Source organism: Orbicella franksi, chromosome 4, assembly GCF_964199315.1.
Source record: "Orbicella franksi chromosome 4, jaOrbFran1.1, whole genome shotgun sequence".
Taxonomy (NCBI): domain Eukaryota; kingdom Metazoa; phylum Cnidaria; class Anthozoa; order Scleractinia; family Merulinidae; genus Orbicella; species Orbicella franksi.
This window is the reverse complement of record NC_138148.1, coordinates 31,174,286-31,184,717: the sequence shown is the minus strand read 5'-3', so window position 1 is coordinate 31,184,717 and position 10,432 is coordinate 31,174,286. Positions and strand designations below refer to the sequence as shown.

Below are 10,432 nucleotides of genomic sequence, written 5' to 3'. Positions count from 1 at the left end.
AACCTTTGGAATAAGTTCTTCACCGCACTAATGATGATGAAAGCCATTTCTTTATCGTTGATCTATTTATTCAAGACGGTTTCACAAAATTGTTAATGTAATATGCAAAACTGATATAGTTTTTTTTTTTTTTTCATCTCGCTATTTTAGATATACCAGTATCTGCATGCTCTTTTTGGGTCGTTGTCAAATTCGAAGCTAATTTAAGGATAATTGAAATGGTTTGAGCCACTAAACGTCGTACATCAAATTTAAAATTTATTAGTTGGAAGAAAATTATCTGTTGTTTCAGTATGTGAAAAATATTTCAAAAGCTGTCCAGTGCTAAGAAAATAGGTCGACAGCCGTGAAGTGTGCACGAGGAAAACAAATTTTAAGTTCCTTGAGCAGCTTGAGTCGCGTATCGGATCGAGGTTCTATCAATAAACTTAGCAAGAGGCAGCAATCACATAACACGATCCAAATATAACAGACACCCAGCATAAGTCTATAAGTCTATATGTTTCAATTTTTTATTTGTGTATTAATGTTTAACTTAAGGCCATTGTCGATATCCGGCTCGATGGAAAAAAGGTGAACAAAATCAACTATACAGTTGTAGCAGCAGTTGGCTTTTGATTTTTAAATTCGAAAACGGGCAAAAAAAAAATTAGTTTCGAAACCGTTTTCGAAAACGATTCGAAAATCGAGACTGTTTCATTAACAGTGAGCAGAAAGTTTTAATAATGACGGTTTTTCTCATGTCCACTCGCCGCAAACGATGCGGACGGTCGTGTCGAATATTTCAATACTTTTAGGTTACCATAACATCAGTTTGATGCAAAACAAAACAAGAATTGATTCAAACGCCATGCAATTAACAACGCGAAGAACGCAGCGACAGTCTTTGGAAATTAAAAGAAAAATTACACATAATACAAAGAGTAGAAACGAAAATCCAGAGCCATCGGACAATTTTGAATGAAAAAATAACAACGCGAGACGGAAGAAAGTTATCACTATCGAAACCAAGTCTTGAGGAAAGGTTTACGAAATTTTGGTTCTAGCTATTTCAGAGAGTAAAATTCATGGGATTTATTTTGTTATGTAGATATTCAAAGATTCATGACGACCACGCAATACAATGAAAGGCCCATTGTCATTTTGGAACGACTCCTTGCCAGATTCGATTCCTAGAGCTAAGAACATAGAACTAATTTTATTGTGTTCTGTTTTATTCCATATCCTTTTATCTTGTTATATATATGTTTCACTGAAAAGCTTCAAGTGGACGTGAAATAAAAAAATATATGTATGTATAGTATGTATGCGTGTATTTCTAGATGTATGTATGTATGTATGTATGTATGTATGTATGTATTCCTAAATATTTTAATTCTAAATTTAACCGGGTGCTTATTTGTCCAGAATCCAGATAATTATAACCAACGCTTCACGTGCAACTGATAACGCTTTTTCCTTTTATGAGATTCAATAAAATCAGTCTTTAAAAAAGCATAACATACCAGTGTTTGACTTCAGCTGATATTACATGAAAAGCTTAAAGCTCGATTAAAATCTCTTTACTTATTGCCATAGATTCTGTATAATGTTAGTTTTGAGAATTCAGTAGTGCATCAAAACAATTTCTCAAGTTGTCAATACTGACACTGGATATAACAAGGAGAGATAAAATGCTTGATCGCTATTGGGAAAATATTAAACTGGCGCGGCAAGGTAGAAAAAGGTACATTACCACTGAAGGTATGAACTTTTTTCTGCCTGTATTGTCTGAGGACTTACAAAAATAGCCTACAAATAGAAAACGAACTTTAAATATTAGCTAAAAAAACATGAAGGGGGTTTTCAAATATACCACAGTTAATATTTGTAAAACACAGGAATAGATATTGGAATTTGGTTTGATATGACAAATATTAGTTGCATTGGAGACAGTGCTCGGAAAACACACCCACATAACACGTAGTTGATACCACAACACTGAAACGAAAACTGTCAAGGGTACGAAATATGATTTCTTTGTGAACAGATCTTAACGCCACAAAGTTGAAAAATCTAACATTGCAGGGCAAAACAATTTCTTCTTGTAAACAACCTGAAACTCTCTCAGGTATGACGCAAGCGAACACTTGAAAAACAGGCATGTAAAGGAATTACATCATAAAGCGTCAGTCAAGTGTTCTATTTTCGTCCGGAAAAAACTTTCGAGAACGTTTTAATTTCCTCCATTAAAATAACCAGGGGTAGGCTTGGCCGTGTAATTACCCAATTACTGCACAATGAAAACCACCGGATCGATTAACTAGAGTTCTCACTGTCGGCTATATTTACGTTGCCGAAAAATACGAGTTAAGTATTTGCAATATATTTTTAAATATTTTGCCAAAACGCCGGCAAAAATTGCTTTGAGACAGAGGGCACTTGACACAGGGCAGTGAATTTTAAACAGAGTTATGGCCGGCAATATAAACGAGTCAGCGCGAACCTTCTGAAGCCTATCTAGTGGTTTGTGATTTCTCATTTTACTGTGACTGATCAGGTAGTGGTATCTGTAGAACAGTCGAGGCAGGTTGATGACAATTGTAATTCAGGCAAGTCCAAGACATTACATTCTGTTGGGTTTAGGTACTACGTTTGCGACGTCTGGCTCTCACTGAATTTGAATAAGGTATCTTGCGTAGTTGTGTAAATTTTGTATAGGAGCTGTATCAAAAATTTCATTAAAATTATTTACAATATGAATTATCTAGACCCTTTACACCTTGATAGAAATACCTGACTAGTTTCATCCCCTTCCAATCTGGAATGTAAGAATGGTTTTGAAAACACAAACGTTACGTCTGAAAAGATATTAATTACTTTTGTTTTCAAAGAATAGTTATTTGGCACTCTAATAAATCAGTTATCTGCGGGACAACTTCTTTCCTTCATACAAGATCGTCACTAAAAGAATTATCTAGAAAACTTGACAAGCGAGATGTATTTTTGAAATGCTTTCCGTTTAACAGCAGCCTCAAAGAATTTCCTTTACTCCGACAAGATTTTAAGATTTTTTAGTTTTTATTACTTCTGTATTTTAAACATTTAATGTAAACAAATTTTAGACTTTTATTTTTCAGAGGACCTCCCGAAAACAACCGCTAGATGATTGGAGGCCTACTCTTAGAATTTTAATTTATTACTATTATTATTATTATTACTATTATTATTATTATTATTATTATTATTTATTAAATAATATCTGCAAAAATCGTCTCTACACACTCTCTATATAGTTTGCATTTTAAAATGAAACAAACAAACAAACAGCAGATTAATAAGCTACAAGCACTGGTGGTTTATTCGCAAAAGAAACTATTGGAATTGCTTTAATTAGGTCCACTTTTGTTTTTGTCTGTTCTTTTAAAACATCCTGTGCTATTAATAAATTATCTGTAAATTTTAAGAAAACTAATTATATGCTAATAACATCATCAAAGAAAACAATACATTTTAATATCCACAATATCGAATGCAAAAGCTGTATTAAGTATTTAGGTATATACCTTGGTGAGCATCTAGAGTGGGAACCCCAAATTCAACATGTAAATGATAAATTAGCAAAGAATGTAGGTATAATTAATAAGCTAAGACACTATCGTGATTTTCATATGCTCAAACAGTTATATTATACCCTTGCTTTACCATACTTAAACTATAGTCTTGCCAGCTGGGGTGCTGCTTACAAAACTAGATTAAATAAAATCTGCACTAAGCAGAATAAATGTATACGAAGCATGTTCTTTGCTCATGGCAGAGAACACGTCAACCCATATTATAATCTTCTTGGAATTTTGAAATTTGAAAATATTCACAGACTAAAAGTATCGCTTTTTACGCATAAACTTAAGAATGATAAAAGTAACACCCCAGCTGTACTACTGAATATTCTCACATCTGCATCAGAGATTCACCCATATAATACCAGGAATGGTGCAAATCAAAACTTCTTTAAGCCATCAGTATGCACCAATTATGGTGTATCTACATTTCAATTCTCCGCAATAAAAATCTGGGAATCTGTCCCACCTGAACTTAAACGTTTTCTATACATGCATGCTCTTCAAAAAGCGGTATAACAGATTCTTATTGACCACTCAAAACTGACCATAGTTTACCTGTTAGCTATGTAAGATACTGTTGTACAATATTCAGGTCACTGTTTTCCTTTATTTTAGCTGGCATTTATGTATGTCTCTCTTCTCTTATGATAATAATATCGTCTTTAATGTAAATATCAATTTAAATTAACTTAGCATGCGGCCAACGCCAACTTATATCTGCATGACAGTGACCAACTCGAAAGCTCATTGGCTACTTTGGTCACTGTACACAGTTAAATATTGTTTCTTCTAGTTTATTTCTATCTGTATTTATTTTTCCTATATCATTGTAAACCATCTTACGTTAAGTTGTTTTTCTGTAAATAGTGTGCAATAATAAAAAACTAAAACTGAAACTGATCCAGGATTGTTTTATAAATATGCAAAACTGAAGTAATGCTGTGGCTTGTACAACTTTACAAGGATGTTTGTGAAAAATAGGAGAGCAACACAACTAAGTTTATACAAATTCAAATCAGACATTTGTTGGAAATTTCCTTTAGCTACATAGTCGATATATATTTGCAAAACAAAACGAACACGCTTGATTTATGAAACAGCAAAGAAAACAATCCAAGAAATTCAATCCTTCATTCACTCGCATAGCTGTTAACTTTGTTTTTTAGAATACACAGGACATCGTGAAAAGTGAATTGCAAATAGAATCTCTTTCACGTCTGGTGACCCTTGTTGACCTGCACCGACACAAGCATTTATTTTAAAAATGAAGAGTTTTTTTTTTTTCTAGAAAAAAATGAGGAATTAGGGCTACAGGCATAAAAAAAACCAATGAAGTGTCCATCATATTGAACCTCGTTTGCAGGTACGACTCCTAGAAACGAGGCTTCTGCGGTCAACAATATCAGCAGTTGATATTGTGAAGCTCACAAGAGACCATCTTGATCTCACTGATTTATCAGAAAGAGAGAAACAAAGCTGAGGAAAATTAATAAAGGCTCTGTAAAACTGACCGGCTAAAACTAACAACACATCAGTTAGCCAGTACAGTTTTTTAATTTCTTTTAATCTTACAGATTTGTATTCGCTATATATTAAAAATTAAAATTTAGTTGTGCCGCCATCCTGAACCCGAATATTCTTGTATGGAACAGGATGGAAATTCCGACGAACTTTACATACATCTGTGGTTGAGAACTAACACGCAATTCTGACCAATGTAATCGCTTTATACTATTTACAGCACTAAGGACGTAACTTGTATATACTCGCATGTCAAACACTTGTCTATATTTACTGTATTATTTAAGGTTTCTTGTGTTTCTGTAAAACCAGAATGCGTCCATCGTGTATACCAGTGTTACACAAAGATACCCATATAAAAATATCGTTAAGCGTCAGTATCAAACTTTTGTGAAATTATATCAACCATTTCCTTGTTGTGAAACATTAAAAACTTGAAAGTCATGGATAGAAAATGAGCATTTCATGTCTCTGTGAATAATGCTACGCTTTTATAAAATGGGCACCTTTACTGTTTTCGCTTCATTAGTTGAAATCTAAATACACGCAAAGGCCCTTCGCGTCAGGCGCGCATCGCTATTTTGCACGCGCGTTACGTGGCCATTGCGAGATGCACTTAGAGTGAACGCGTTAACTATCAAACGTGCTGCTCTTTGGCTAAAGTTTTCTATTATAGAACTTTTGGCCTGTTCGTGCACTGGTTTCGGATCGAGTCCAATTCGAAATATTAGGTTAAATGATAATGTACTTCAAAATGGTAGGGAGAAAGTTTTAGTCCTATCAATATATAAGTTAAACGATTCTCATCTGTTTCTTGGGAGCAATGTAACCAGAGTTTCTGCTCAAGTCTTAGCATATTAACTGCAATAATCTTTATAATTATGAGCTAAGCAAACTTCACCTCAAAAAGCAAGATGTTGGCTACATTTCGATAAATGATCGTCTATAATGGTGAAAATCACAAGCCTCGTGTTTGAAAGTTTGTCTTTATCTGCAGTCGATCGCTATTCATCCTGACTTCCTGGATGAATCGTTTACTGTTGTCAAATACAGAACCATGTTGTTTGGGCGTCGATTATCGCTAATCCAGCAAAAACCGAGTTTCACCTTGAGATAACTTGAAGTGAAAAAAGAAACTTAAAGACAGTACATACGACACGAACTGTACTCAAAATTTAAAACTTAAAATGCGATGTGATCACTTCTCAGGCTCATACTGATATGATCAACTTGGCTCTGTTTTGCAAACCACGCAATCTTAATTTCTTAGATTTCCTCAGTATGATCTAAGTTTGATCTATAGCTTCATAAAAATCGCAAAGAAGGACAAAGGTCAAAGAGCTCCCAAGATAAACTAGGTTTATGATAAAAAGTCAAATGGCCAGCCTTGTGGTAAGACTCCTGTCAGTTGTGATGAAGCTTGACATTCAAACATTCCCACATTTCTATGATTAGATAATACTTAAGCTGAAGTTTCCTCTACCAGGATGGACAAATGTTTCCACACTTTAAAGATCCTGGGAAACAAAATGAGAGAAATAAAGTTAAAACCTGGCTCATTAAAGAGCACATTGGTATTTCTCGTCAACTAGATTTTTTGCAAACAAAGTATCTGTGACAGTTAGGATTTAAAATGCTTCTTGATAGAGAAGATTTTTGTAATAAAAGTCATCAAGAATTGTCCATCAGGGGAAATCCGTTCAAAAATGTTCGCAAACCGCCAGTGAAAACTTGAGTTAGAGAGAGTTTACCATGTAACGATTATTACGTCACTGACACACTTTTATCATCAAGGCAAATTCGTCTTAACATGGTATAGAACTAGAACAGAGCTTAACTACAGGGGACGTTCTCTCTCTTACCTGCTTTGTAGTGAACGTTTTTGTCTTTAAATCAACTGCTCGAAGGCGCTGGGCCTTCGCGTCCAATTGGCGGCACATGTACCAAAGTGTATGGCGCGCTTGATGACGCTGCCGAGCTACTTCTGTAGAGTGGTATATCAGACGGATGTACTTGCTCAAGTTCTAGCGGTCCCTCCAGGGCTAACTGAGCGTCCAGTCTGTTAAAATTGATATAAGTTCTCCGCCTGGAGCCTTTACCCAATTTCCTAGAGTACGATGGAGGGTTGGTAAGCGAAGCGGCGTTGCAAGTGATCCTGTCGCATTCGCTAGCGGACGATATTCTCGCGGAAAGAATTTCGGCTGGTCGTACACGCTGGAAACTTTGGCTCGACCGTGGTCGGAGAGCTTCCGAGTGGTTATCGATTCCCGAAAAGTTTTCCACAGGAGCGTTGTAGTAATACGAAGCTTCTCTACTGGCGAACAGCGAATGATTTTGAAGAGGGATAAAGAATTTTCTGGACAGAAATTCCTGAGGCCAGGAAGCGTTTAAGTTATCTCCTGAACCATCTTCATCGGCGTTAAAGGGCGAATTTAATTCTGTCGTTTCTGGAGTTTCCTGCGCAAGCAAATCACGTGAGTAAGAACATTCATTTTTTTCATCCTGTGAAGGATTTTTTTCAACAGAGTCATCTTTTGAACGTTGGCGCTTTATGAGGCTTGAAACCGATCGCTTTCGGCTACTGGAACTTCTCGTACGAGGGCGTCCCGAGGGCGGTCGAGGCACGATTATTCCACCTGGTGGGTTATTCGCTTTATCAGCGTTCAAATTTAACGAAGATATTTCTCTGGATAAAGGTCCTTGGGAAGTTTGTTCACGGTCAATATTGTGGCCGTCTGAGTTTGTTATTTTGCCGTCTTCTCCCTTGACGACCAAAGCTGAATCTATTAAGTCTATGGTCTCGTCGTCAACTATTTTCAAATCCACTTGGGAAGTTTGTAGCGCCTCTTGATCTTTGACAAAACGCAAAACCAGGTCGCGCTTAGCACGAGGGACATTCTCCGTAAAATCATCCCGGCCTGGACTGTCGGGTCTCCCCTCCTTTGAAGTAGTCATAGTAAAATTTGCACTCGAAATCCGTGTTCACTCATAAATCCGCGAACTCAAACAATACTCCATCGGCGCATAAGATGTCTCTCGCATGGATTTACCGATCGTCACTCTTGGAAAAACGACAAAGATGTATTTATGAAGTTGTAATGAAACTTCAAGTTGTCGTTAGACACTCCTGTTATTCAGTAAACTTGATTTCGTTTCTCGCCACACGGCTTAACTTCGGTTGTCTGATGAATGCAAGATTTCTTTGTGACTGCGAACGGTCCCAAAATCCAAACGGTCCCGAAATGCTTGAAGAGTCGAAGGAACGCAATTCACAGAAGATTATACCAATAAGCAACACACAATCTGTTGCGATAACATAACTAGAAAACTAGCTCTATCATTTCAGTAATTTTCCACCATGTCGTTCAATGTTTGTGCTTTTGTGTCCGTAGCTAACAAATACAACCAACAGCCTGGCAGTCATTGGCCCGAAGCGATCAACAAATGACTAATAAATATTCATCTCCATTTCGGATAATGATCAGTAATGAATGCAAACTAATTATCCTATGTGTTTACCTAAAAAAGAAAAAGTTTATCCAGATCGACGCTGTATTCTCACGACAGTAAACATTCAAAGGATGTTTTTTCAAAACTTCTTGGTACGGTGTTCTTGTTTCTCCAGTTTTTGAATTCAACTAAATTGGTTAGTTTAGTGACATCCAAGCGCTTAGCAGAGTAAGCAAGTAATTAGGTCTTTTAATTCAACCCTCAGAAATGTATACACTTTAAGAAAAGCCTTTGTTTTCTTGTACACATACACAAATAAGGGTGAAGTCGTCGATACTTCGCACATTGGAAGACCTTACTGAACAAGCCATAAATTGCTTTAATCGTGTACACTGGTTTCAAACCTTTGAGCCGTGTTTGTTTGTAGGTCTGTAAATGTTTTGGCCGGGTCCGGAATCCATTTGCGTTTTCAGTTGTGGTCATAGTTTGCGTTAAGTGGCTGTAATTTAGGTCTGTTAGCTCCCTAGTGGTTTCGCAAAGGTGTAATTATCGATTTTGCCAGCAAGAGTAAAGGAGCCCTACAGCTTTGACGTCATCGCGCATTGTGCCGATAATCCTACTGTATGAAAGTTTAAACCAGTATTTTAAGCCCCAAATAACACCATTAAAAGACACGGCAGAACGGTAGAACACTCATTAAAATATTTCACAAAGTAGGCACTCGAAATGTCTGCAACAGGGTCAAGTAAATGTCACTCCATTTCCTTGTTCTTTTTGTTTTTCATCAAAAGCGAAGTTCGGTGTAGGCACACAAACAACAGGTTACCCCTAAAATAATGAAGGTGATAGAAAGAGATTAACGAAACTGTTCGAAATATGCTTAAGCGGGACACGGAAATTATCCATCACGCACTATAAACGAAGTCGGCGGCTGCACGATGTTTCTTTCGGTGATTTAATAATAGTCATTTGCACTAATTAATGATTTAACTCTTGAGTTATTGTTAAGTCTATTTCCTGATTACTTATGCCTGGCGTTTTATCATGTTTTGCTACTGGGAATGCTCTTCATCTATCAGTGTTTTGTTGATACGGAGCCAGTTGGAGGCGTTATACGACAACAACATCAAAATACATCAGTGGACGGGTGCGAATCTCAGAAACGATTTCATTGCGTTTACCTTGCTTTGACTCCGTTATTTTTGCTTATGTCAACAAGTGAATTCTCCCTACCAAACTCCCTGAGAACGAGGTTGTGTAACCTCATTCAATACGGTGTCCACTGTTCAGGTGAAGAGAACAGATTATCAGCCAGATTGAATAGAGGAAACCGAAAAAAGGCTCTTTTACACGATCCCCCAACCTATAAGCTTATTTACTTATTCAATTTTAGCTCGAAATGAAATGCTGGAATAAAACTGAATTAGAACCCAGGAAACTTGCGCTCGCAACTACTCGTAACATTTTGTATATTCTTTTTAGCAAGTTGCTTTCAATAAGCTCCATTTAGACAAACGAAAACTAAAGCTGTCCTTAGAGGCTTGAGGTTTTCAAATTAGCCTTGTTTTCTCCCCTCTCAAGGGTTGTCGAAAGAACATTTTACGATAACTGCAGAAATTTTCGCGCGCTCAGTGGCTAATTTTCATTGTCAATAAGCGGACAGACACATGAATTTATAATTTTGCGATGCGTCAACGAGCGAGAGCGGACAATTTGACAATTTGTTATCGTAAAAAAACAAATTGAAGTCAGTTTTTCATGCGTCTGTTCTGTTTTTGGTCATGAATTTCGTCATAACATTGTCAAAGTAGTCTGCGGAGGCGATAGCCGATAGCAGAGTGGATCCGCAGACTACTTTG

At 36.7% G+C, this 10,432-nt stretch overlaps 1 protein-coding gene and 1 pseudogene across 2 annotated transcripts in view; one reads left to right on the top strand and one right to left on the bottom strand.

Annotated features, from left to right (window-relative positions):
- Window positions 1-10,432, top strand: part of LOC145483960 (brevican core protein-like) — a 174,000-nt pseudogene that overhangs the window by 132,753 nt on the left and 30,815 nt on the right. The window lies entirely within an intron of this gene.
- Window positions 4,913-8,520, bottom strand: LOC145485407 (uncharacterized). The gene is made up of 2 exons (XM_081464074.1): window positions 6,986-8,520; window positions 4,913-6,640 (listed from the first exon to the last, which is right to left on the bottom strand). The coding sequence occupies exon 1, from the start codon at window positions 8,076-8,078 to the stop codon at window positions 7,017-7,019; it is 1,062 nt and encodes a 353-aa protein (XP_081320200.1). The 5' UTR covers window positions 8,079-8,520; the 3' UTR covers window positions 4,913-6,640; window positions 6,986-7,016.

Excerpts from the sequence above, each read along its gene's own strand:
- LOC145485407 (XM_081464074.1), bottom strand. The coding sequence starts at position 8,078 with ATGACTACTTCAAAGGAGGGGAGACCCGACAGTCCAGGCCGGGATGAT.